The sequence below is a fragment of the Branchiostoma floridae genome, unplaced genomic scaffold, assembly GCF_000003815.2.
Source record: "Branchiostoma floridae strain S238N-H82 unplaced genomic scaffold, Bfl_VNyyK Sc7u5tJ_1578, whole genome shotgun sequence".
In the NCBI taxonomy this organism is placed as follows: Eukaryota; Metazoa; Chordata; class Leptocardii; order Amphioxiformes; family Branchiostomatidae; genus Branchiostoma; species Branchiostoma floridae.
In genome coordinates this window covers 68,548-91,674 of record NW_023365773.1, presented here as the reverse complement: position 1 = coordinate 91,674, position 23,127 = coordinate 68,548, and the positions used below count along the sequence as shown (strand labels likewise).

At 40.9% G+C, this 23,127-nt stretch overlaps 1 protein-coding gene across 1 annotated transcript in view; it reads right to left on the bottom strand.

Annotated features, from left to right (window-relative positions):
* Window positions 1-12,014: 12,014 nt before the first annotated feature.
* Window positions 12,015-23,127, bottom strand: part of LOC118408351 (gamma-tubulin complex component 2-like) — a 20,815-nt gene continuing 9,702 nt past the window's right edge. The window contains exons 17-29 of the mRNA XM_035809058.1: window positions 22,361-22,415; window positions 21,758-21,908; window positions 20,802-20,893; window positions 20,295-20,382; window positions 19,980-20,053; window positions 19,308-19,411; window positions 18,929-18,999; window positions 18,232-18,406; window positions 17,182-17,325; window positions 16,456-16,557; window positions 16,051-16,214; window positions 13,327-13,433; window positions 12,015-12,714 (exon numbers count right to left, since the gene is read on the bottom strand). Coding sequence (XP_035664951.1) covers window positions 12,641-12,714; window positions 13,327-13,433; window positions 16,051-16,214; window positions 16,456-16,557; window positions 17,182-17,325; window positions 18,232-18,406; window positions 18,929-18,999; window positions 19,308-19,411; window positions 19,980-20,053; window positions 20,295-20,382; window positions 20,802-20,893; window positions 21,758-21,908; window positions 22,361-22,415 — 1,401 coding nt within the window. The 3' untranslated portion in view covers window positions 12,015-12,640. The remainder of the gene's footprint in view (window positions 12,715-13,326; window positions 13,434-16,050; window positions 16,215-16,455; window positions 16,558-17,181; window positions 17,326-18,231; window positions 18,407-18,928; window positions 19,000-19,307; window positions 19,412-19,979; window positions 20,054-20,294; window positions 20,383-20,801; window positions 20,894-21,757; window positions 21,909-22,360; window positions 22,416-23,127) is intronic.

Here is a 23,127-nt window from a genome sequence, read left to right as displayed (position 1 = left end):
TTGCTTAATTATTTCTTTTGCAATTCATAGGAGGTACTAGTCAATGAAGCTAGTAAAAATCCACATACTAGTACCCCTACATCATAGTAATGTATGACAAACAGTCAGTACAGGTTAGGCACAGGTAGACACCAGAAATACCTGCACAGCTCCAGTTTTACCTGCACTAACCTGCATAAGGTCGCAGCCCACAGTATTTATCCGCGACCCCCGTGGTCTATTACGTAGGGGTAAAAAAGTCACCTTGTTGTCCTTAACTACAGAAATCCCCATAGGCCGAAAACTGTGTTCTGCTACCATCATGCAGGTGGTATTTCGAGCCCTCCCCTCACAAGAGGTCTCAGCCACAGGAATGTTCACAAGTCCGCGGCTGATTATTTTGAGAAGCCGGCTGTCAGATAACACGACTGGCTCCCTGCTCGTTAGCTAACGAGCCTCAGGCAGCCACAGAAACCTATTAGTTAATGAGACAAGGAGAGGATTAGGCTATAAACATATCGAGGGAGGCCTCAGATCTTTGTAAAGGAGACAAGGCTTTAGTAAGACATTGGAGTCATTTCATTATAAGTATTAACACAAGTTTTTAGCCATTGCTGTAATGAAATTTCCAGACATTCAAAGGCTGTTTCCCCCCAAAAAAAATTCAGAAACCAAATAATTCTATCTGGCAATTTCTATCACACGAAACCTTCTTGTTAATTATAGTGCTAGGTTCTGCAGATAGTGCATTCAGACATACAGTGCATGTGTATGTGGGGGTTGCATGGGGTTAACGGTTTACCCAGTGAAATAAATTCAGAAAGGCTCTGGCTATATCTTATGCCAAATTAGTTGAATGTATGCTAAGCTGTATGCTACATTTGGGCACCCGTTACATATAGAATTCACTGATTGCCATAGCTTTGATTTGTGCTGTCCCATTACATGAATTTACTAATTAAATGATTGATTATGCTCCACTTAAAAAGGGCATTAGGAGAGCTTTCGTGGTCTGGACATTGTTTGAGTCTGGAGTAATTTTCAGCAGACCTTAAAACCTACACTGACAGGCACTGTTAATCACTGTTACAGTAGGTTCCTACATATTCAGTAAAGGAAGAATTCTGACAGAACTTCGTCGCTTGACATTTTGTTCTGCAGTATTGTCCTCTTGATAAACAAACAGATGCAGAAGAAACAGACAAGAATGCCCTGGAACAGCGCCCTTGTTCCCTTCTTAAACAAGAATGGCAATAAAACATACTAAATTTGTTTCTTACTGAGTGTCCCTATAGTCTGAGGCAAACATAAGACAAACCAACCCATGGACTGCATGTTTAGTCCTGTGGTTTAGCAGCATTTTTTGTTGTTGCTGGATTTTCCTTTTTTCTGCCCTTGCGCATTAGTTTTGGAGTCTCCAGAGGATGTCATCCATGAAACTAAGTCAGTGTGGCCTGAGTCATTTGACATAGTTGAAACAATGATGGTATACAACATGTAACCCTTACAAGGCTGGACCTTGTTAGAGACAGGAAGGAAGAAACAACCCTTAAAGCCTTTTCTACATTTGCAGCACAAGACTTTCATCTCACGGCTCTCACACAGTCTTGTTTAAGGCTTAGATGTCTGCACCTGGCAAACCTATTTTAGGGGCCGCCTAAAACTCTCCTTCTTTGGGCCCGGAATTCTGCAGTTTATCTGTGGGCTTCACTTCAAGCTAACACTTCCATGTGTAACTCCCCACCTGGCTACTTACTGTAAATGCAGAAATGTTCGCGGTAGATTAATGTTCGCGGTTTTCGCGGTGACCACTTTACCGCGAACTTAAAACCACCGCGAACATTTTTCTATTATGGTATTAGACTGCAGTCTTACGTGTTACCGCAAAATTAAAACCACTGCAAAAAGTCCTTTTCCCCGCTACCGTGAAATTAAATCCCCGTGAATTTAAATGCATTTACAGTACTTACCAGGGCTTGGATTCTCTCCAGGGCAGTTGAGCTTAGTGGTTGGCCCTATGCTGTGATTTGTACCTCAGTATGCTGTGATTTGTACCCCAGTACGCTGTGATTTGTACCCCAGTACGCTGTGATTTGTACCCCAGTATGCTGTGATTTGTACCCCCACCCCAGTATCCTGTAATTTGTACCCCTGTATGCTGTGATTTGTACCCCTGTACGCTGTGATTTGTACCCCAGTATTCTGTGATTTGTACCCCAGTACGCTGTGATTTGTACCCCAGTATTCTGTGATTTGTACCCCAGTATGCTGTGATTTGTATCCCTGGCAGTACGCTGTGATGTGATCAACCAGTGTAGAGGGGAACTTTTGAAGGTACAAAATGTTGGGTCTTATTTCATTTATCATTAAACTCCTCACAATTCAGCCACTGGATGCAAAGAGAAAGTAGTCGACCCACCCAATAACAATTTCTAACACCCCAGGCCTATATATTGACACCCCAGATGGAGCTCTAACTCTGGCCCTAAACTATGTGGTTTTAAACTTTTTTTCTAGTTTTCCTGTACAAGTTTTTGCTTTAACGACCTGGGTCCAGGTATAGATAAAGCAAGTCTAAAATGTTGGTTTTATTTCAAATTATCAAAATCCAGGCCCTCAAAATGCAGGAAACAGTGTTTCTGAGACCCATAAGTTGAGGTAGATTATAACATTTAGTCCCGCATGTCATCGGTCTCTATACTGACTAAACCAGACCCTCACACCCTGTCAGCTGTCTCAAGATTTATCACAACTTTCTAAGACGTTAGTGAGTCGTCCTAAGCCATTTAAGAAGACGTCAGGCTCGGGGGCTGCTTGGTTATGGTGCACCTGTGGCACATCACTCACTTTAGTCAGGCAGGCAGGCATGCAGACATTAGTAAGTCTGAGCCCTGTGTACAGAGCTTGAAATACTGGGTGCATGTGCAACAAGGTGCACCCAAAATTGGTCCTATACACCCAATTTTTTCCTGTGGGTGCTCTGGTTTTTAAAGATATCAAAGTCTAATATACACCATATTCTTGACATTGAAATGGTAGAATGTCTGTCATAGTGCTTGAACTTGGAATTTAGGTTCATCTTAATTTTCGAAGCTCCAAAATTGTATGCAGCCAGAGGGATGGGCTCCACCTTCCAATACCGTGCCCTGGACACAGTTTTAACAACCCTGCCACTATGGCCTTATAAAAGGCTATGCAACTACATACTTTTACTTTTATTGAGTTGTTCTAAGACATTGTTACTAAGACGACGCCAGGCTCAGTTAAAGTGCACCTGTGTACCATCACTCACTGCAACGCGGCAGGCTGGGTTCTGTCACAGCCCGGCATCCAGACTGTTTAGGGCATGTCAGGGGGGAGAAGTGACATGTATGATCAACACCGGGGCCGTAAGCACAGCCAGGAAAGTATTAGACTACAGTCATGACACTTTGCAAAGTTATTATGGCCAGACATATTGTACATGTAGGTAGGGGGCTCAAGAAATAGAATTAAAGTTTATAAAAGAAATGAAAGGCAGTCACTCAAAACATACAATAATTCCAACTTGTGAATAAAATGGAGACTCAGTGCAAATTGTTGCCTCCACTGAATTTTCTGTCTAACATTTGCATACAGTTATCAAGAAGTGTTGACTGCCTAATTTCATGATTGTATACATAATTTTTAGTTAAAACTAAATCTGCAGATTACTAACTGTATGTAAAACCAGGAGGGCTTCTTAAACTTACTCGATAAAACATTTCAATTTGAAATCAAAGCCTTGCTGGTTTGAGAATAACCGTCTAAAATAAACTTTAAGACACTTGTTAACACTTAGACAATTTGCTGTAAGTTTTTCCCCCACAGCTTAATGTGTTACGGAACATGTACGTACATGAGTGTACACGGTTACAATGATCAGGATCTGAGTGCCAGAAAAAGCCTTGGAACTAAAAAAAAGTTACTTGTTGAACGGAACAGTTTATATGCAGGATCAGACTCTGCATATAGACTGAGACTGCAACCTGAAAAAGCCAAGTTACATGCTGAACAGCTATTTGCTGTTGCTGTAAGTTTTTCCCTCCAAGCTCATGTTATGGAACATGTGGTGCATTTGTCCGTACACGAGTGTACATACATGGTTACCATAATCAGGATCAGAGTGCCTGAAAGCGCGCCCAGCATCCCAGCTATGTGATAGCCCTCAGCATGGGATACTCCACAGCCTGAACTTGCCTAGCAGAGTCCTGACTCTCACACGAACATGTCACACTTCCATAGAACAGCTGGGAGTGAATACGGACAAAATTACACAATCTTACATAATGATGAAGGTTAGACTTAGAAATCCTGCAAATAAGATATGCTAAATAGCAACTATTCAAGCAACACGGATATGATTTTGAAACGGTCCAATGTTTTGAATAACATCCGTCACTCTACTGCCTGAACTTGTGGAGCAGAGTTCTGACTTTCACACGAACATGTCACACTTCCATGGCACAGCTGGGAGGAAAAGTGATCAAAATTACATGATCTTACATAATAGATCATGAAGAACTGGTGTCAAATTTTAGACACACTAAATAGCAATTAGTCAACAACCTTGAACCTTGAACGTGGACATCATCAGGGATGCCATCACGGGTTACAATGGATCCTTCTTTAATCAACAAGCAACTGGATAAATTTGGAAACGGTCAGACATTTCAAATAACATCCATCGTCTTTTAGTTTCATCAGTGACACTGAAGAGATCTTGTTGGAGAGCAGATTTTATATCCTATGAATTCATATCCTACAAAGAAGATGGAGACTGTTTTTAGAGCCAATTAGTGCATATAATACGATCGTAAGAACACAGAAGTCATTGGAAAAAAACGTAACAGGCCAGGTTCTGTAAAGTAGTTGTCTGCCAGGTTCTAAACCCTTGTAAGCTGAACTTAAAATCTTGTATTAAACATATCAGGGATATGTAAGGATAAATAAGGACCAGGTGTATTAACAGTAATTTATATGCACATTAACGTTACATGATGGTGTAAAACCAACAACTTGCAATTTGCAACAAAAAATAAAGTCTAAGAACTGTCTGGAAGTGACCTACAAGTTAGAGAACTTTCAGATTCCAAACTTTCCCCTACTCCCTATGATCTGATGAATACCTCCCTGGTGGTCTACAACAATGCAGCCTGAAGTATGTAACTAATGTCACAGAAAACCACAGAGGTCACGATCTTTGACAAACAGTTGATTTTCTTTCGTAAACATCACTTCGGCTTGCAACTCTCCAAGTTTTTCTGTCTTGAAGACATATAAAAGAATTCCCTGCCTGTTTAAGAAATAGAGAAACTGTATTTTTCAATCATCACCTTGAACAAAGCCTTATCAGTGGAGTAGGATTCAGCATGTGTTCAAGGTCGCCCCCCTCCCCCATGGGTGCACATTGAGGGTCACCTTTACAAATAGGTCATTCTTATCAGCCGTGTCTGGCAGGTCTTATCTCAAAAATACACCAAATATACAGCAAGATTTATAGCCAACCCTGAGTAATGTCACCCCCCACAGGAGAGTGGCACAGGCCACATTGCTGTCATACCTATCATCACAATCTGACCTTGGCCTGTACCACTTGATAATCAGGGGGGTACACATGTGTGAGAAACATGACTGTTATAGAGACAATCTTCCAGAAAACGAAGGATTTACAGTGTAAATAATCGGGAAAATCGTACAATATCAAGTATCAATCAATTAATCAATCATCAACTAATCTATCAGTCACTTAACCAGCCAACCAATCAATCAATCAATCAACCAATACCAAATACTCAATCATCTCCAACTTGTAAAAAGAGTTGGGCATAACTTAGAAAATCAGGATAACTAATTGATATCTGACAAGCTTAAAAACTACATTCAAAGTAAGAAAGAGTCTTACATGTATCTTGCAGAAATAAACTTTTTATATCACAATCACCCATGAATTAAGAAGGACTGTGCATTTGCATATAACATATGTCTGACGAGGTGGGCCCATTTCCGATCCTGAACCGTCGACTGTAACCGTAGACAGTCAATGTTGACGGAGGTAATGGAGCCTACAGTGTCAACTGTCCCCGTAACGACTGTCCGACACCCCGTCACTTACCCGTACGTTACAGACAAGCCGTGACACGGGGACAGTAAGGAAGGTTTACAGAACTGATGTGTTAGAGAATGATGCTCTCCATCAGAGCAAACTCTGGGTTTACTCCAGGTCAACTTAAACATTAAAGCGGGCCACAAGGCGACAAACAAACTGAGTTGTCCTCATAATAAATAGTGGACTTACATTAAGCAATCATCTAGTAATGGCTTTGCTTTCTTCTTTCTGCAATTAATAATCATCTGTAGCTACATCCCATGTTAAAGTCTTCACTCATCCGAGAAGATGTCTTTGACCAAAGCTAACTTAAAGGTTCCCGTTTACATGTACACTTAGAATAGTTGAACTACACAGTGGACTACTACTACTTCTTAGAATAGGTGTAATGTGCCTTTCCCAAGGGCACAACATTTTGATGACTCAGAGAATGAAACTCTCCATCATAGCAAACTCAGGGTTTACTCCAGGTCAACTTAAACATTACATTGGGTCACAACGTTACAAAAGTTAACAGCAGTTTCCTAACAATACAGTGGACTTCTATTTGACTTATTATCTCGTAACGGTATTCCCTTCTTCTTTCAGCAATGATCTAAGTCCCATATTTAAGTCCAAGAAGATGTCTTTAGCCAAAGCTAAAAAAGGATGCCCATTAACACTTGAGTGTACAACATTTTGATGACTCAGAGAATGAAACTCTCCATCATAGGAAACTCTGGGTTTACCCGAAGTCAACTTAAACATTACAGCAGGCAACAAAGTTACAAATGAACTGACGTCTATATTGTTCCAACAATACAGTGGACTTACATGCTTAATGTAGTTTTGCCTGGTTCTTCTTTCTACAATTATCTAACTTATTTTCTAAGTCCTGCCATCATTCAATAGGATTTCTTTAACCATAGCTAGGTACTCATTAAATGGGTTGAAACGTTGCACAAAAAAGATACAGAAAACTTTAATTGATTTTTTTTATGATAGTCTTTTCTGCTGAACTGATGGTCTGAACACTCCGTCTTAATCCTCTTAGTAAGCAAGCAAGATGGTACACAAATTAAGACAATAATTGAAAAGTTTTGCCTTGAAGTTCATCTTAAATAAAAATGGATATTCTTCCCCAAGTTTCACAGCACAATCAGATGCTACGTAAAGTATGACACACAGGCTCAATGTACAGGGAATTTCTGTCCTTTTTTATATACATGTATTAATGAAGTTGAACTGCACAACGAGAATAGTACTAATGGCTATGAATGCCCTATGGTATATCCTAAGGACTGCAACCTTTTCTAGTAGCATGCAAATGTAGACAATATATGACTGTCTGAAGGGAGTAATTTTACAAAGTGGGGGGGCGACGGGTGGGACAAACTTCAAGGCGACACCTTGCACAGTAAGTTGTCCTTGAAATGTCTTGAGACCTTAAGAAAGAAACGCTGTCCCCTTGTGGAGCCAGTGCACAGGGTGGAAGTCTTCTCTCAACGATAAGACTCCCTGGCCTGACACTTTCTCCTTACAAGGTGCTTTTAGTCAGGCCAGCGGGTAAACTGGTTTGACAAGTTTGTAAATCCACGCTTCAGCTGAAACAGACACTTGCAGCCATCGTGCACGGCTGTCTCCAGCTTAACAGTCATTTTTTTGACATCCTACACTTTGTTTGGGAGCCGATGTTGTTAATTTTTGCTGTTAAATTTGTCATGAAAAAAATTGAAAAACAAATCACCAGTTTTGCGTCAAGAAGTTCAAAGTGACACTTGTAAACATGGCTGTCTCCATGCAGATTTAAAGTAATTTTTTGCCATCCCAGTCATTGTTTAGGAGCCGATGTTGTTAATTTTTGCTGTTAAATTTGACATTTAAAAAAAAATAATGAGAAAAAAAATCACCAGTTTTCACTTCGAGAAGTTCAAAGTTCCAACTGACACTTGCAACCAGGGTTGTTTTATTAGCTTTAAAGTCATTTTTTTCCTTCCAACTCATTGTTTGGGAACAGACAGTAAAGTTTGTTAATTTGTTAAATTTGCCAAAAAAATTTTTTTATCAGTCTCCAACAAATTTCCGTCCCTGTACAGAGGGACGGTTCCTGCATGGGGACAGCCCTAGTACTTTTGTTAATTTTTGCGGTTAAATTTGTCATGAAAAAAATTGAAAAACAAATCACCAGTTTTGCATCAAGAAGTTCAAAGTTCATTTTTTTCATCCCACTCATTGTTTGGCAGCCAATTTTGTCAATTTTTGTTGTTAAATTGTCATTTCCAAAAAAAAAAAAATCAGTCTCCAATGTCCCAGTATGGAGGTTCCAGCATGGGGACAGGATGACAGCCCTAAGACTTTTGGCTCTGCCACTAACCTTTCCACTTGAAGGAGATCACTCAGCAACTGTTGGATGTGTGTCACTTTTTGTTGATTTCATAATACAAATATGGTTTGATGAAAGTCAAGTCAAAGTATGGTGTGAAAGAAAGCAAAACACACAAAACATGGAAAAATTGAAATTCGTTTGTCTGTCTGTCACTGAGCAAGGAGGACATATTATACAAACTAAGACAATCATGTAAATAAGGTTTAAAATCTTGTATCAAAGTTCAAATATTGGATGATCTTTGTCCGTAATGTTAGAAGAAAGATTGTGTTGAACATTTCTGTCTTATGGTCTTGTACATTTTGTATTATTTCTTGAAAAATTATGTATAGAGTACAGTCATTGTGTAGTTTTCTATTTTAATATTGTATCAATCCCACACAATGTACTATTACTTAAAACTTAGTAATGTACAGTGCTACAGTGAAATTATAACACGTACACCCCTTTTATGACATGGTGCTATCCAAGATTCAATGGTTATTGTCATATCTGGATTCAACCACTCCTACAAATAGGGGTGGTACTAAGTAGATTTTACTGGGCAGCTACCAGTACATTAATATTGTCACAACAAATACCTCATTTCTTAAGCCGACGGAAGAAAGTCTTCTTATAAATCTCAAGTGTGATATCTCAGTTCAAGTATAATTCCTTAAAGGTTTTCCAAGGTCAAGATGTACATACCTGTGTAATTTGATACCGCTTCTCTCATTCCGTTAAGTATAATATTTATTATGTGACTGTTGAAGTTCATATTTGTGTATTTATTGAGCACTGTATTCAATCCATTATTTATTTTTACACCTACAAAGTGGTGAGCATAATTATTCTTATTGTCTACATTTGTAATATTTTGATGTATCAAAAGATGGTTTCTTAGGTTCTAAAGTACATTTAGTAATAAACTTAAAGATGGTCTCAACTCAACTTCTGAAGTTGCTGTGTTTTTATTGTCTTCTTATCATAACTCCAAGTCTAGATTCAATGAAATAATGTATTATTATTTTAAATTTCCTACTTTTATGCAAAGATCACAACTAAAAGATCACAACTAATCTCTCTGTCAACAGAAAGGATGCTTTTGTGTTATAGGAATTATTGGTCTCCCATTTAATATTTCATTCTTGAGTTTCATTACAGTGTAAAATGGAATCATAAGGCATGTCATAGCAAAAGAAATATTAATTGATTCACAAAATGTACGTAAAACTTAAATTATCCTTTTCAATTTGGAGAGACTGGAACTTTGGAATGTCTGGCAAACTTCTTTCAAGTGAACGATTTTATTTGCCACCAAACTTTCTAAGTACGTGTCTGAGTTGTTTACTTTCATTCATGACTGTTTACCACCGGATGTGACAGCAGGAAAACAACTTCTGAAGTGACGTCCCGTGCGTCAAAACCCTTCTCCGTGTCTAGCCATAATAGAATACACAATTCAACATGTAGAACAGCATTGGCTGAAAAAATACATGTACTGTTCTACAGACATCATCATTCATCAGTCAAGGACAGAGTGGATTTGGTCTATACTTCACACTTATATATATACAATTAGCCAAAGATAAATTTAATCCACTGTATCCATTTTAGAACCTGCAATGTATAGCAAGAGCTCGTGCTGTCTGTTATCTGTGAGAGTTTTATGAACGATACTTATGTCCACCACAAAAACACTCAAAAAGCTAAGAGGGTGATAAACCTGAAGAGATTACACTCCAGGGGGGCAATGGAAGAAAACAGACTTGAAGACACAATTCATACATAGACATATCACCAAATTCAGGTATCTGTATCTAAATGTATCATAATAAGAAGAATGCTACCACTAATAGCTAAGCCTTTTAAAACCTGCTCTGACTACTTGAAATCGTTTTCTGCAGAAAATAAAGCACCTTAAAACCAAGAGGAATTTATTAGAAAAGGAGTGGGAGAAAACATCTAAGTCTTGCTCAAGAAACTTAAGACAACCTATGGTTCAGTTCAGTGCATCCTCGGAGAGGTGACACCAGTAACTCCACATGTTCCTGTCCAGCATGATTGAACAGAGCTCGTCGGCCTGCAAATCCGTGTCCTCTAGCAGTAGCTGAAGATACTTGTAAGATCTACATTATTATGTCAAGTTTGCAAAATTGTTCTATGCAGTAACAAAAACTCCTTAAACCAACAGATATTTCTTAGAAAAGGAACGGAAGACAGCATCTTACTCTTGCTCAAAAAGCTTAAGTCAATCGTCAAGTCCTACACATGTTGCAGAATAACCGTGTCAGCCCTGTTGACATTAGGAACAATGCTGCACCACCATGATATATGGCTGTGTACACAGGAAAACCACACTTCAGTATGGGTATAAATCTCCTCACCTCAACACTATTTACCTGGGCAACACTGAGGCACGTGGTTCACCTGTAGTCTGTAACTGGGCTTTGCCGAGGCAGGTGAGAGTGCACCTGTATCTGACCTGAGATTTCACTACGATGATAGAAGTGCAAACCAACATTACATGTACATGTAGTGCACAGGTAACTGTGCAACTGACATAACAATACAAACAACCAAACACACATGCATGCATGCAAACACAACCAAACACACACACACACACATTTGCCTGCATGCAAACACAAACATATACATGCAGACACGCACACATACACACACACACATTCACAAACACACACACACACACACTCACACAAACATACACACACACACACACACACACATTCACAAACACACACACACTCACAAACACACACACACTCACAAACACACACACATGCACAAACACACACACATTCACAAACACACACACATGCACAAACACACACACATTCACAAACACACGCACATGCACAAACACACACACACACACAACAGAAAACACAAAAACAGAACAAGACAAACAAAAAGTGTTCAACTCTTTATAGCCACACTAACTTACGGAAATGAACATCACAAATTTGCAGTAACTGTTTTACAGCTTTTGTATTTCTTCAATCTTTACAACGTTTCACTTGAAGGACCTTACAGACTTCCGGTTGTATCTTAAAGTCCCATTAGAATATATGTCTTATATTTACAAGGAAATCTTAACTAGCTGTAAAACACAGAAGACGAGTGGTTTTGAAGTTCATCTCAGCAGTTTCTCCATCCAAGAATTACCAAATTCTCAATTCTTAATCATTGAATCCACACCGAAGCCCTGAAGTATTCCAGCTTCTTTAGACAAGAATCAAGGGCTGTACATGTATATATGTTTCTACAAGCGTACTTCTACAAGCATACGAAATGACTCCAGACATGCAGTCACATGTGGAAGTCAAATGCTATAGACTATATTTGACACGAAATACATTTACATGATACCAGTCAAGGTCCATGCATATGTATAGTGAGCTTAAACCTCATAGATATTAATTAAGTGCATGCACACATTGTACTATTGACATTAAATTTCTCATAAACGCTAATACAAGCATACATTTAAATCATGCAATTTGTTTGTCCCATTCTTCTTTTACCTCTTTTCTTTTCTTTATCTTTTTAGTTACAACTATTTCGACATCATATATAGACACATGCAGTATTAATGGGTTTATTTATTACGACTTCAATTATGTAGTCTGTATATCAAGTTTGTCTTATTTTATTTGACCTCTTCCCTCATGACCTCTATGGAAAATGGCCATACAGGTCTATTTGAGCTTCTCATGAATATACAAAGATTCAAACAAACAAATAAACAAACAAAATGTTACACTCAAAATATGTCACAGTCTTCTGTTTAGGTCACATGACCTAGGCTTCTGTTCATTTCAACTTTCGAAGGCTCAGATAACTAATCAAAACATTGTTGGTCTACTTTCTGTACAGAAAAAAGCGTATAAAATCTTTACAACAAACAAAACAGTTTCTAAAGTGTAGGGTATGTCAGAAGGTGCTCCCCGGAGACTACATCTGCTGTACTCACTATCTGCGGAGTTCTCAGTCCCCCCCAACTTGCGAAGAAGACTGACCAAAAGCTTGTAGGTCAGTGCTTTATTTGTGTAAGGAAAACAGCATATAAAATCTTTACAACAAACAAAACAGTTTCTAAATTGTCGGGTATGTCAGAATGTGCTCCCTGGAGCCTACACCAGCTGTACTCACTATCTGCGGAGTTCTCAGTCCCCCCCGGCAGGTTTGGGTGAAGGATCCTTGGCGGCCATCTTCTTTCCACTGGAGAACTTGCCAAAAACTTCAAGAAACAGGAACAAGAAATACTTTCACTGATAATCCAAATTGGTAAATATCAAAGTTAACCTTATTTCAACACAAGAGCTTCCTTTGATACATAGCAAGATATTAAGATTTGCAAGGTAAGTGAAGAGTTACTTGCAAGCAACTGGATAAAATCTGGAAATGGTCAGACGATTCAGACAGTATTTGCTGTCTTCTGTCAGTGAATCTACATAAATTATGTTCATGAGGCAATTCTAGGATGGTTCACTTGAAACCCATGTCAAGACAAGGGTTTAAATAAACCAATTTGAAATCTAGCCCATCAGTCATGAAATCTAGACCATTACATTAGTGGTCAATCATCCTAAAAGTCAAGGATAACCTAACAACTAAATCCACATAATCATAACCAAGACTTAGTGATGTGACAAGAGTCCTGGGTCACTAACACTGACGAAGACCAAAATGTCGGATAGCAAGTTGTTGGAATGAGGTTTATTTGGCTATGGAAATCACCAGTCCTAGACTTCTTCCTGACGAAAAAATGGAGCAGCAAAGTGTATAACATGATTAACATCCCAACAGTATGCACTGAATGTCATTGTTACCAATAAGTTGCTGGGTTTACCTGTGCCTGAATCTGCAGGCTGCCAATCGGGTGACTGTTGTTCCATCATGGAGCGCTCAGCTGAGAACTGCTCCAACTGTTCCGTGTAGTGGCCGTTAAAGTCAATTCTGAGGAAACAAAGTTCATGAAATTTATTTGTGAAAACTAAATTATATCAAACTGACTCAACCTGCATGCATTGACAAGTGATATGACACACACTCACAAACACACACATGCAAACACTCACCCAGACACTCACACACACACACTCACACACACACACACACACACACACACAGACACACGCACTTACGCACACGAACATTAAGCTATTCCTTCAACTGTCCTTGCTACATATGCTACATATGCTGAACAAGTATATATTTGTTCATGTCAATGCAGGTTATAAATCCAGGCAGTTAGATATGTACATGATACAAAAGTTACTCCAGAAATTTACAAAACTTTTCCAGTTGTTGCATAACTTTTGTTTCCTTTTAATTGAACTGAAATATATTATCTCAATAACATTACATAAAAGATATGTTAACTAATAATTAGCCTGAAAGTCAAGGTTAAATTTGTTACCAGGTCTTGAAGGGCAAAGAACTTCATAACAATCATCTCGTCTACTGTTTAGGGTTTCCCTAATGATGCTATAAATAGCTCACAGGTCACATAGACGGTACAGGTGTGTCCAGCTTGCCGTCTTACATGTACACCTGAAGATGTCTTAAAGATGGTTCCTGCCTTCTTAACTCCCCAGCAGGGTTCTAGCTAGTGCATTTTACCGTAATGGACCACTATGCTGTAATTTGCGACCACCACGCTAAAATGGGAACCACTTCACTAATTTTCTACTAGCGTTGTGGTACTATCATTTAACGTTACTTGTTGAAAACTGTCTAATCAAATATGAAAAATGATGATATGCCACTCCAAACTAACCAAAAAGTCCTTTAAATTGCATGTGATGTTAACAGAGTTACAGTAAGTCACCTCACGGGTATCCTAATATACAACCAATGTTTTACTCTACATTTTCAAAATATCACCATGGAAGAGCCAAGACCCCCTTCCACACCATTCCCGTAAATGGTTGTTCACTACCTTTACGTTAAAATAAAATCCTGGTTAGAACCCTGCCCAGGTTTTGGTTTCCTGGCCAGCGAGGAGAGAAAGCGATCCTGACCTTGAGAAAGACGTTTATCAGCAGCTGTCCGGGGTTCTAAATATTTCTGCAAGGCCCCATAGGTTACAGATGGCGCGCATGACAAGGAACTCACCACCTGTGGCATGTCACTAGTTCTTACATTTCCCCAACACCCCATTTGTTGGAATAACCCGACTCTTGGCAAATTCCATTGGTAAAATAAGGCTTAAAAAAGGAAGAACCAATGGACAGCTGTCAATTTGAGACTTCCGAGATCCTCATACAGGGCTCGAAATTCATTTTTGGGACTAGGTGCACTGGTGCACCCAGCTTAAAAAATTCGGTGCACCAAAAATTTTTTGGGTGCACAACTTAAATACAAGTACAATGTCAGAAAAACCGAATAACAAAACTTAGCTACATGCTATATCAAATTCTTAAACAAGTAACATGACAGACATTTTATTATCTTTCTAACATTTAGATGTCAAGAATATGATTTATGTACTACATGTTGTAGTATACTTTGATACATAAACCCAAAAAATATTTGGGTGCACAGGGTGCAGAAAATAATTGGGTGCACAGCTCCAATTTTGGGTGCACATGCACCCAGTATTTCGAGCCCTGTCATACCATGTCATGTCACTTCATTTTGAAATATAGGTAACAAATTGAATGCAAATCTCCCTCTTCATGTCTACCTTGTCCCCCAATGGCCAGGAGGTCTAGGGACTATGTTGATAGGAACACCTAATTTGGGTGCAGAAGATGATCAACTGATATTTTTCCTTCCAAGATTCCAAACTAAGTCCTTAGGAAGAGGACAGCTGTGAGGAGCTACTTAAGACTTTGTGTATGTTTGTAAAGACTTGCAGAGTCCCCAGGTGTGGAGAGATGTGGGGCAGGTGAGGAGATGCCACACGTGCCTGTGTCACTGCACTGTCAACAGCTGACACCTCACAGCAGCATCTTATTTTTTAACACCACACTTTGTTTGCTTGTTTATTTTATTTTATTTATTTTTGATTCAGTTTTACCACAGTACGTTGTGGAAGGATTGACATAACTGCAAGATGTCAACCCGGAGACCAGACTGTAAGGTTTGATCCACTCACACCAGGAAGGGCCCCTACTCTTTTTGATAAGTGTGGTGGGTTTTTTAACATGCATGGGGTGTGGCTCTCCCCGAACACGGGACATCCATGCAATTAACATTCAATCCAAGGGACAAGCCTAGCCTAGCAGATACATGTTATACTGTGCTATGGTTACCTGTAGATAATGTTCATCATGTTGTGTTCAGAGTGCCCCCTAACAGTAACTATTGGTACTACAGGCCCAGATATATGTGATACTATGGTGCCATGTTACCTGTAGATGATGTTTATCATGTTGTGTTCACAGTGCCCCGTAACAGCAACTATTGGTACTACAGGCCCAGATATATGTGATACTATGGTGCCATGTTACCTGTAAATGATGTTCATCATGTTGTGTTCACAGTCGCTGCTGCTGAAGTGGCTGAGTCGGTCCAACAGTGCCCCCTAACTGTAACTATTGGCACTACAGGCCTGGCCTATGATTACCTGTATATGATGTTCATCATGTTGTGTTCACAGTCACTGCTGCTAAAGTGGCTGAGTCGATCCAGCAGACTCAGCAGCAGAGAGGAGAAGTTCCGGTCAAAGTTCGTGATCGTGTCTTCGAAGCTGTCGCTGGAGACGAGCTCGTCTACATGCTCAGAAACAACCTTCGCGGGAAAGAAAACCAGAACATTGATTTCAATGTCGTCTCAAGACAGCTGGGTTGCCTTGTAAAAGTTGATTTCCAAGAGGGCCCAGCATATGCAGAACAAGAACAAAGAAAATTAGCTACGAGAAAAACTTTTCTTAGACTTAGAGATGCATAAAATCCTACAGAACATCATCAGAAAGCACTTAGCATTTACTTTGCTATTTAACTTTGTGGTGAATGTCCAGTTAGAGGAGTACCTTGGCCTTGTTTTTCCTGATGTCCGCGTCTGTCAACTTGCCTTTCCCTGGCGGGGCTGTCAGCTGCAGTTCCTCATCAGCTAGGAATGTCCGAGTCAGTCTCTGTAATGAGGAAGTACAGACGGGTAAACATACATGTAGCAGTCTGCTTCATACTTTTGTGTGTAACAGAAACATACTGTAAATGCACTTAGGTTTGCAGGGATTTACTTAAGCGGTAGCGGGAAAATGGAGTGTTTGCAGGGGTTTTAAGTTCCTGGTAGCGCCATAGACTGAGGTCTCAAACTATAATGGCAAAACCTGTGAACATAAAACCACTGTGAACATTTCTGCATTTACAGTACACACAATCTTTCTACTGTTACTGGTAATATGAGAATTGAAATTTGAATCACTGGTCTTAACTTAAGGAATGCAGCCATTGCTCATTACATGCAGGTCCTACCTGTATACAGCTGTAGAATGTGATACTGAGAACCACGAGCTTGCTGACAATCTTGAGGAGCTCTGTGTTGGTGAGCATGCCCCCTAGCAGTAACTGTTGGTACTACAGGACCTGTTACATGTGATATACAATAGCCCACCTGTATACAGTTGCAGAAGGTGATACACACAACCATGAGCTTGCTGACGATCTTGAGGAGTTCGGTGTTGGTCAGCATGCCCCCTAGCAGTAACTGTTGGTACTACAGAACCAGTTACATGTGATACAGTACTATAGCTCACCTGTATACAGTTGCAGAAGGTGATACACACGACCATAAGTTTGCTGACGATCTTAAGGAGCTCGGTGTTGGTGAGCATGCAGTCCTTCAGACACTTGTCCAGGAAGTCCATGTGGTGGTGGAGAACATCGTCAACGTTGGACACCTGAGGGAACAGGTTAAAGTCTCACTTTATGACCACCATATACTATAACATGACTTTGTGTATCGTATCTCCAGTTTTTGATGATTCATGGTTCATCCCTCAGAGGGAATGGCCACTCACTCTCTCTTAGTCACTCACTCACTCACTCTTTCACTCAATCTCTCTCTCTTCCAGACTTACAGATTTGAGGTTCTGCTCCAGAATGTGCCAGTTTGGTTCCAGCACCTCAAACATCATGTAGTAGCCATAGTTCTGTACGAAGTGCAACATACGATGTCTCACTCACTCACTCATTCTCTCACTCACTCACTCATTCTCTCACTCACTCACTAACTCACTCTCTCTCTCTCTCTCTCATACTTACAGATTTGAGGTTTTGCTCTAGAATGTGCCAGTTTGGTTCCAGCACTTCAAACATCATGTAGTACCCATAGTTCTGTACGAAGTGCAACATACGATGTCTCACTCACTCACTCATTCTCTCACTCACTCACTCACTCATTCTCTCACTCACTCACTCTCTCTCTCTCTCAGACTTACAGATTTGAGGTTTTGCTCTAGAATGTGCCAGTTTCGTTCCAGCACCTCAAACATCATGTAGTACCCATAGTTCTGTACGAAGTGCAACATACGATGTCTCACTCACTCACTCATTCTCTCACTCACTCACTCATTCTCTCACTCACTCACTCTCTCTCTCTCTCTCTCTCAGACTTACAGATTTGAGGTTTTGCTCTAGAATGTGCCAGTTTGGTTCCAGCACCTCAAACATCATGTAGTACCCATAGTTCTGTACGAAGTGCAACATACGATGTCTCACTCACTCACTCATTCTCTCACTCACTCACTCATTCTCTCACTCACTCACTAACTCACTCTCTCTCTCTCTCTCTCTCTCATACTTACAGATTTGAGGTTTTGCTCCAGAATGTGCCAGTTTGGTTCCAGCACCTCAAACATCATGTAGTACCCGTAGTTCTGTACAAAGTGCAGCATGCGATGTCTCAGAGCGAAGGCTGCAGCATACCAGCGGGGTGACTGCAGATCGTACTGTTTCGCTGTCTTACTGTTTAACCACATGCTGTGGACACAAAATGAAAGAGAAGGAGTGAGTTTATGATATGCTGTACAGAAGAAAGGATCAATCTGGTTCAAATGTATGTAACAGGAAATATTGGCCAAGTAGAGATTGTCTAATGATTATCAGTTATAGAATTAGAGATTAAAAAGAGTTATGTGCAAAAAAAGGAAATTCGTTACATGTTGTATAAGCTGTGAAAGGAACCACTGAACATTTCAGTGTCCCTCTCCTCATTTTGAGAATGGCAGCCTTTTTTACTTCAAGTGACCATCTTCATGAATACACAAGTAACGGCTTACAATATACTGTCTGATGAAGTGAAGGCCTTATCATCAGTGAAAAACATGAAAATACAAAATTGTCAGCAGGACAAGTTGGGACTTGAACCCACAACTTTGTGAACCAGAGATTTGGCTGTTACCTACTTAACCATTCCCTGCTGAACTGACAGCATTCTTCTCACCTCTCTTCTCTTCATTCTTAGAGTTTAGAACTGAAGAACTGTCTGAAACACCAACTTACTTGCAGAGCTGCCTCTCCACATGTTTAGCATAGAACAGGTGTCTGAACAGCATCTGGTATCTGGTCAGGGCCTGGGAAATACATGTACAGGGGTGCTTATTAGCATAGAACAACATATTGCAAAAATAGGGCATCTTTGCTTTGTTCAAACCAAAAATCTCACAAACTTTCAAGTTCGCTGGGATTTACTTTTGCAATAGCGGGTTCGCAGTGGTTTTAAGTTTGCGGTAGCGCCACATACTGTAGTCACGTACTGTAATGGAAAAATGTTCGCGATGGTTTTAAGTTTGCGGTAAAGTGAACCGGTAAACATAGAACTACCCCGAACATTTCTGCACTTACAGTAAATAGTGTAAAACAAAATAAGTTGTTGTCTGACCTTCCTGTTAATGATGAGAGAAAGCGGCCATTTGACCTCGTAGTCAAAAGCGAAGGCCTCCAGCCCAGATATGTGGATTTCTGTGGGGTCAATGGCCTGTAGGGCTGGGGAGAGAAAAACAGTATATTAGCACCTCCTGCTCCTAGATGTAGCTATTGGTACTACAGCCCAGAGATGTAGATCTCTGTGGGATCAACGGCCTGAAGAGCTGGGGAGAGAGAACTGTACATTAGCACCTCCTACTCCTAGAGATAACTATTGGTACTACAGCCCAGAGATATGATCTTTGTGGGGTCATTGGCCTGCAGGGCTGGGAAGAGAGAACAGTACATGACTAACCCCTAGCTGCAGCTATTGGTATTACAGGCCATACATGAAATGTGAATATCTGTGGGGTCAATGACCTGTAAGGCTGGGGAGAAAAAAGTACGTTAGCACCACCTATCTGCAGCTATTGGTACTACAGCCCAGAGATGTGGATCTCTGTGGGTTCAATGGCCTGTAGGACTGGGGACAGAATACAGTACATTGGCACCCCCTAGCTGAAGCTATTGGTATTGCAGGACCAAAAGCTTTTAGGTTGATAGCTTGCACAGCAATCAGCACCTCCTATGATTTACATTCTAAAATTAATGATTAAAAGATTGTGTTTGATAAACTGTGAATGTTTACCTTTCTCTTGTTTGGTCTCGATGGACAAGATTCGGAACAGCTGGGTGATCAGGTCATAGTTCAACAGCTCCACCCTGTAAAAAAAGGTCATAGTTCAATATCTGGTCATAGTTCACAAGATCCACCATGTAAGAAGGTAACTTCATATCATTATTGATTCCAAGTGAATAAGTTATTCACTTATTGATATCAAGTATTGACAATTTTTCTGATTATTTGACAAAGACTTACTCATATAAAATGTCCATAGATTTGGGGATATAAAGAAAATACAGAAATAGAAGTTAACCATAAGACAAAGAGGTGTTTCCTTACTTGAGATCATCCTTGTAAGGGTCAGCGTTGGCCACACTTGTCCTGAGGGCCAGCTCCAGTAGGGACTCCAGGCGGGTGGGGATGATATGTGGGACTGGTTAAGGAACTTTGCTCTTAGGTAACTTACAAGTGGTCCTTTGACACTGGACACTGAACTTAAAGACTTACTTAGAAAGAAGTAGTCATCAAAATGGGATCTCAAACCTTCAATGAGCCATTATCATGTTGAACAACCATGAAGGACAAGGCACACTGATTTTAGGAGCCATATATAGTACACACACTTAGGAGCATGATTCTCTGTGGAAAACCTTTTTCTGAAGTTAGATGTCAGAAATTGTTTACTATTTCATGCATGTAGTAATAGTACAGAACTTTAACTGCTACATGTACAAGCTTTTCCTCTTTGCTATCAACACAAATAATCAATCAATCAATCAATCAATCAAATCAATCAAACTAATCAATCACTTATTGTCTATTGATATTTCCTATAAAAAAGGATATCTTCCATGTCCTTCTTCAGCTCATCCTCAGCCATATCCATGAACTGCACCACCAGGTCTCCCTGGTCCAATAGGAAGTAGTGTTTGATAGACCTATGGGAAAAACAATGTAATAGATAAGAAGCCAGTTGTAACAGGGCATTCCATTGGTTGTCTTTGCTGCAGTTGAATGAATCTCTTATTTCTATTTCTATTTGTTGGAAGTGTAGAAAACTTTTCTTTATCCGAGAGGCACAGGTGTCTTAAAATGTATTCTGATGTGCCTTGCCAAGGGACTCACATCCTTTATAATTTGTACAGGACTTAAAGAAATACTAGTAAGAGTAACCCTTGAGCCTCGTCACTGGGACTGCCCTGACTCGTGTACCTGAGCCTACCAATGAGACTGAAACGACTGGCCTGGCCAGCTGGACTTGAGCCCCCTCATCCCTGTATGTGCACCCAGGACCTGGAACATCTTCATCCATGTACCTGAGCCTCAAGCCACTGAGACTTGAAACCCTGACCTGCGTACCTGGGATTGGAACCCCTGCCCTTTATACCTGGGACTAGAACCCCTGCCCCCCCGTACCTAAGTCTGGCCATGAGCTCCTTCTCCTCCATCAGCAGATCCAGCAGCACCCGGCTGGCGTAGTTGTACGCCTTCTTTACCCGAACCTGGGACTACAACCCATTCCCTCCGTACCTGAACCTGGGACTAGAACCCTAACTCCAGGACCTGAGCCTAGAACCCCTTCCCCCTGTACCTAAGTCTGGCCATGAGCTCCTTCTCCTCCATCAGCAGATCCAGCAGCACCCGGCTGGCGTAGTTGTACGCCTTCTTTACCCGAACCTGGGACTAGAACCCCTGACCCCCTGTACCTGAACCTGGGACTACAACCCCTGACCCCCGTACCTGAACCTGGGACTACAACCACTAACTCCAGTACCTGGGACTGGAACCCCTGCCCCTTGTACCTGAGCCTTGCCATCAGCTCCTTCTCCTCCATCAGCAGATCTAGCAGGACCCGGCTGGCGTAGTTGTACGCTCTCTCGATTTGCTCCACGTAACGGCGCTCTTTCAGGGTGTACACGATCTCTTCTGCAGCTGGGCACTTCACATCACGACCTGCAACATGAACAGTGCATGAGCACCCCCTAGCTGCAGCTATTGGTACTACAGAGTTGTACACACTTCACATCACGACCTGGAACATGAACAGTGCATATGGGCTCCCCCTAGCTGCAACTATTGGTACTACAGAGTTGTACACACTTCACATCACGACCTGGAACATGAACAGTGTATGAGCTCCCCCTAGCTGCAGCTATTGGTACTACATACTAGCGATCCTTCAGTAAAAACTGACCCAAATATTTGAAATCATCTGCACAGTGTCTGAAGAAAGAATCTGAATTGCCTTGATGTGCCTAACTTCTGCAAGATATTGTGCCTAACCTCGGTCAAGGTTTTATGTTTTATTGCCATTGTCAACAAAGTGAGAGGGAAAGAACCCACACAGAATCTTTAGGATGAAAAATGCACAGACCACAGAACTCAGTTATGTAGGAAAAACTCACCACACTGTCGGATGACGTTCAGGTACTTCCCTGTACTAAGGATCTTGTCTGCAACCTGAGGGGAAATATCACAATCAATCAAAATGAATCAAATTCAATTCATCAATCAATCAATCAATCAATCACGATATGTAGCAAAAATTACCCGACAAACTAACATGATCAAGACAAGTATGTCTCCTGCCTTATCTCCTTCAATCCCTTTTCCAGAAAACCTCTCATTACATATGCTATATCTCTGTTCCCTCCCTCCATCCTTCTCTCTTGCTCTATGATTCCTCTCTTTTGCTCTATCTATCCATCCCTCCCTTCCTCCATAGCTTCTCCAGAAACACAGGAATCCTCTCTCTACAGATGGTGTATCTCTGCTCCCAGTACCTCTATCCCTCCCTCCCTCCCTCCCTCCCTCCCTCCCTCCCTCCTTCTCTCCCCATCTCTCCATCCCCCTCTCTCAACTTCCCCCTCCCTCCCTCCGTACCTTCTCCAGAAAGACAGGAATCCTCTCCCTACAGATGGTGTATCTCCGCTCCCAGTACCTCTATCCCTCCATCCCTCCATCCCTTCTTCCATCCCTCCCTCCTTCCCTCTCTCCCAGGCCTCCCTCTCTCTATCCCTCCCTCCCTCTCTCCATACCTTCTCCAGAAACACAGAAATCCTCTCCCTACATATGGTGTATCTCTGCTCCCAGTACCTCCACCCACCCCTCCCTGCATCCATCCATCCATCTATTCGTGCGGGGTATATGGCAGGATCAGGGTGATTAAGCA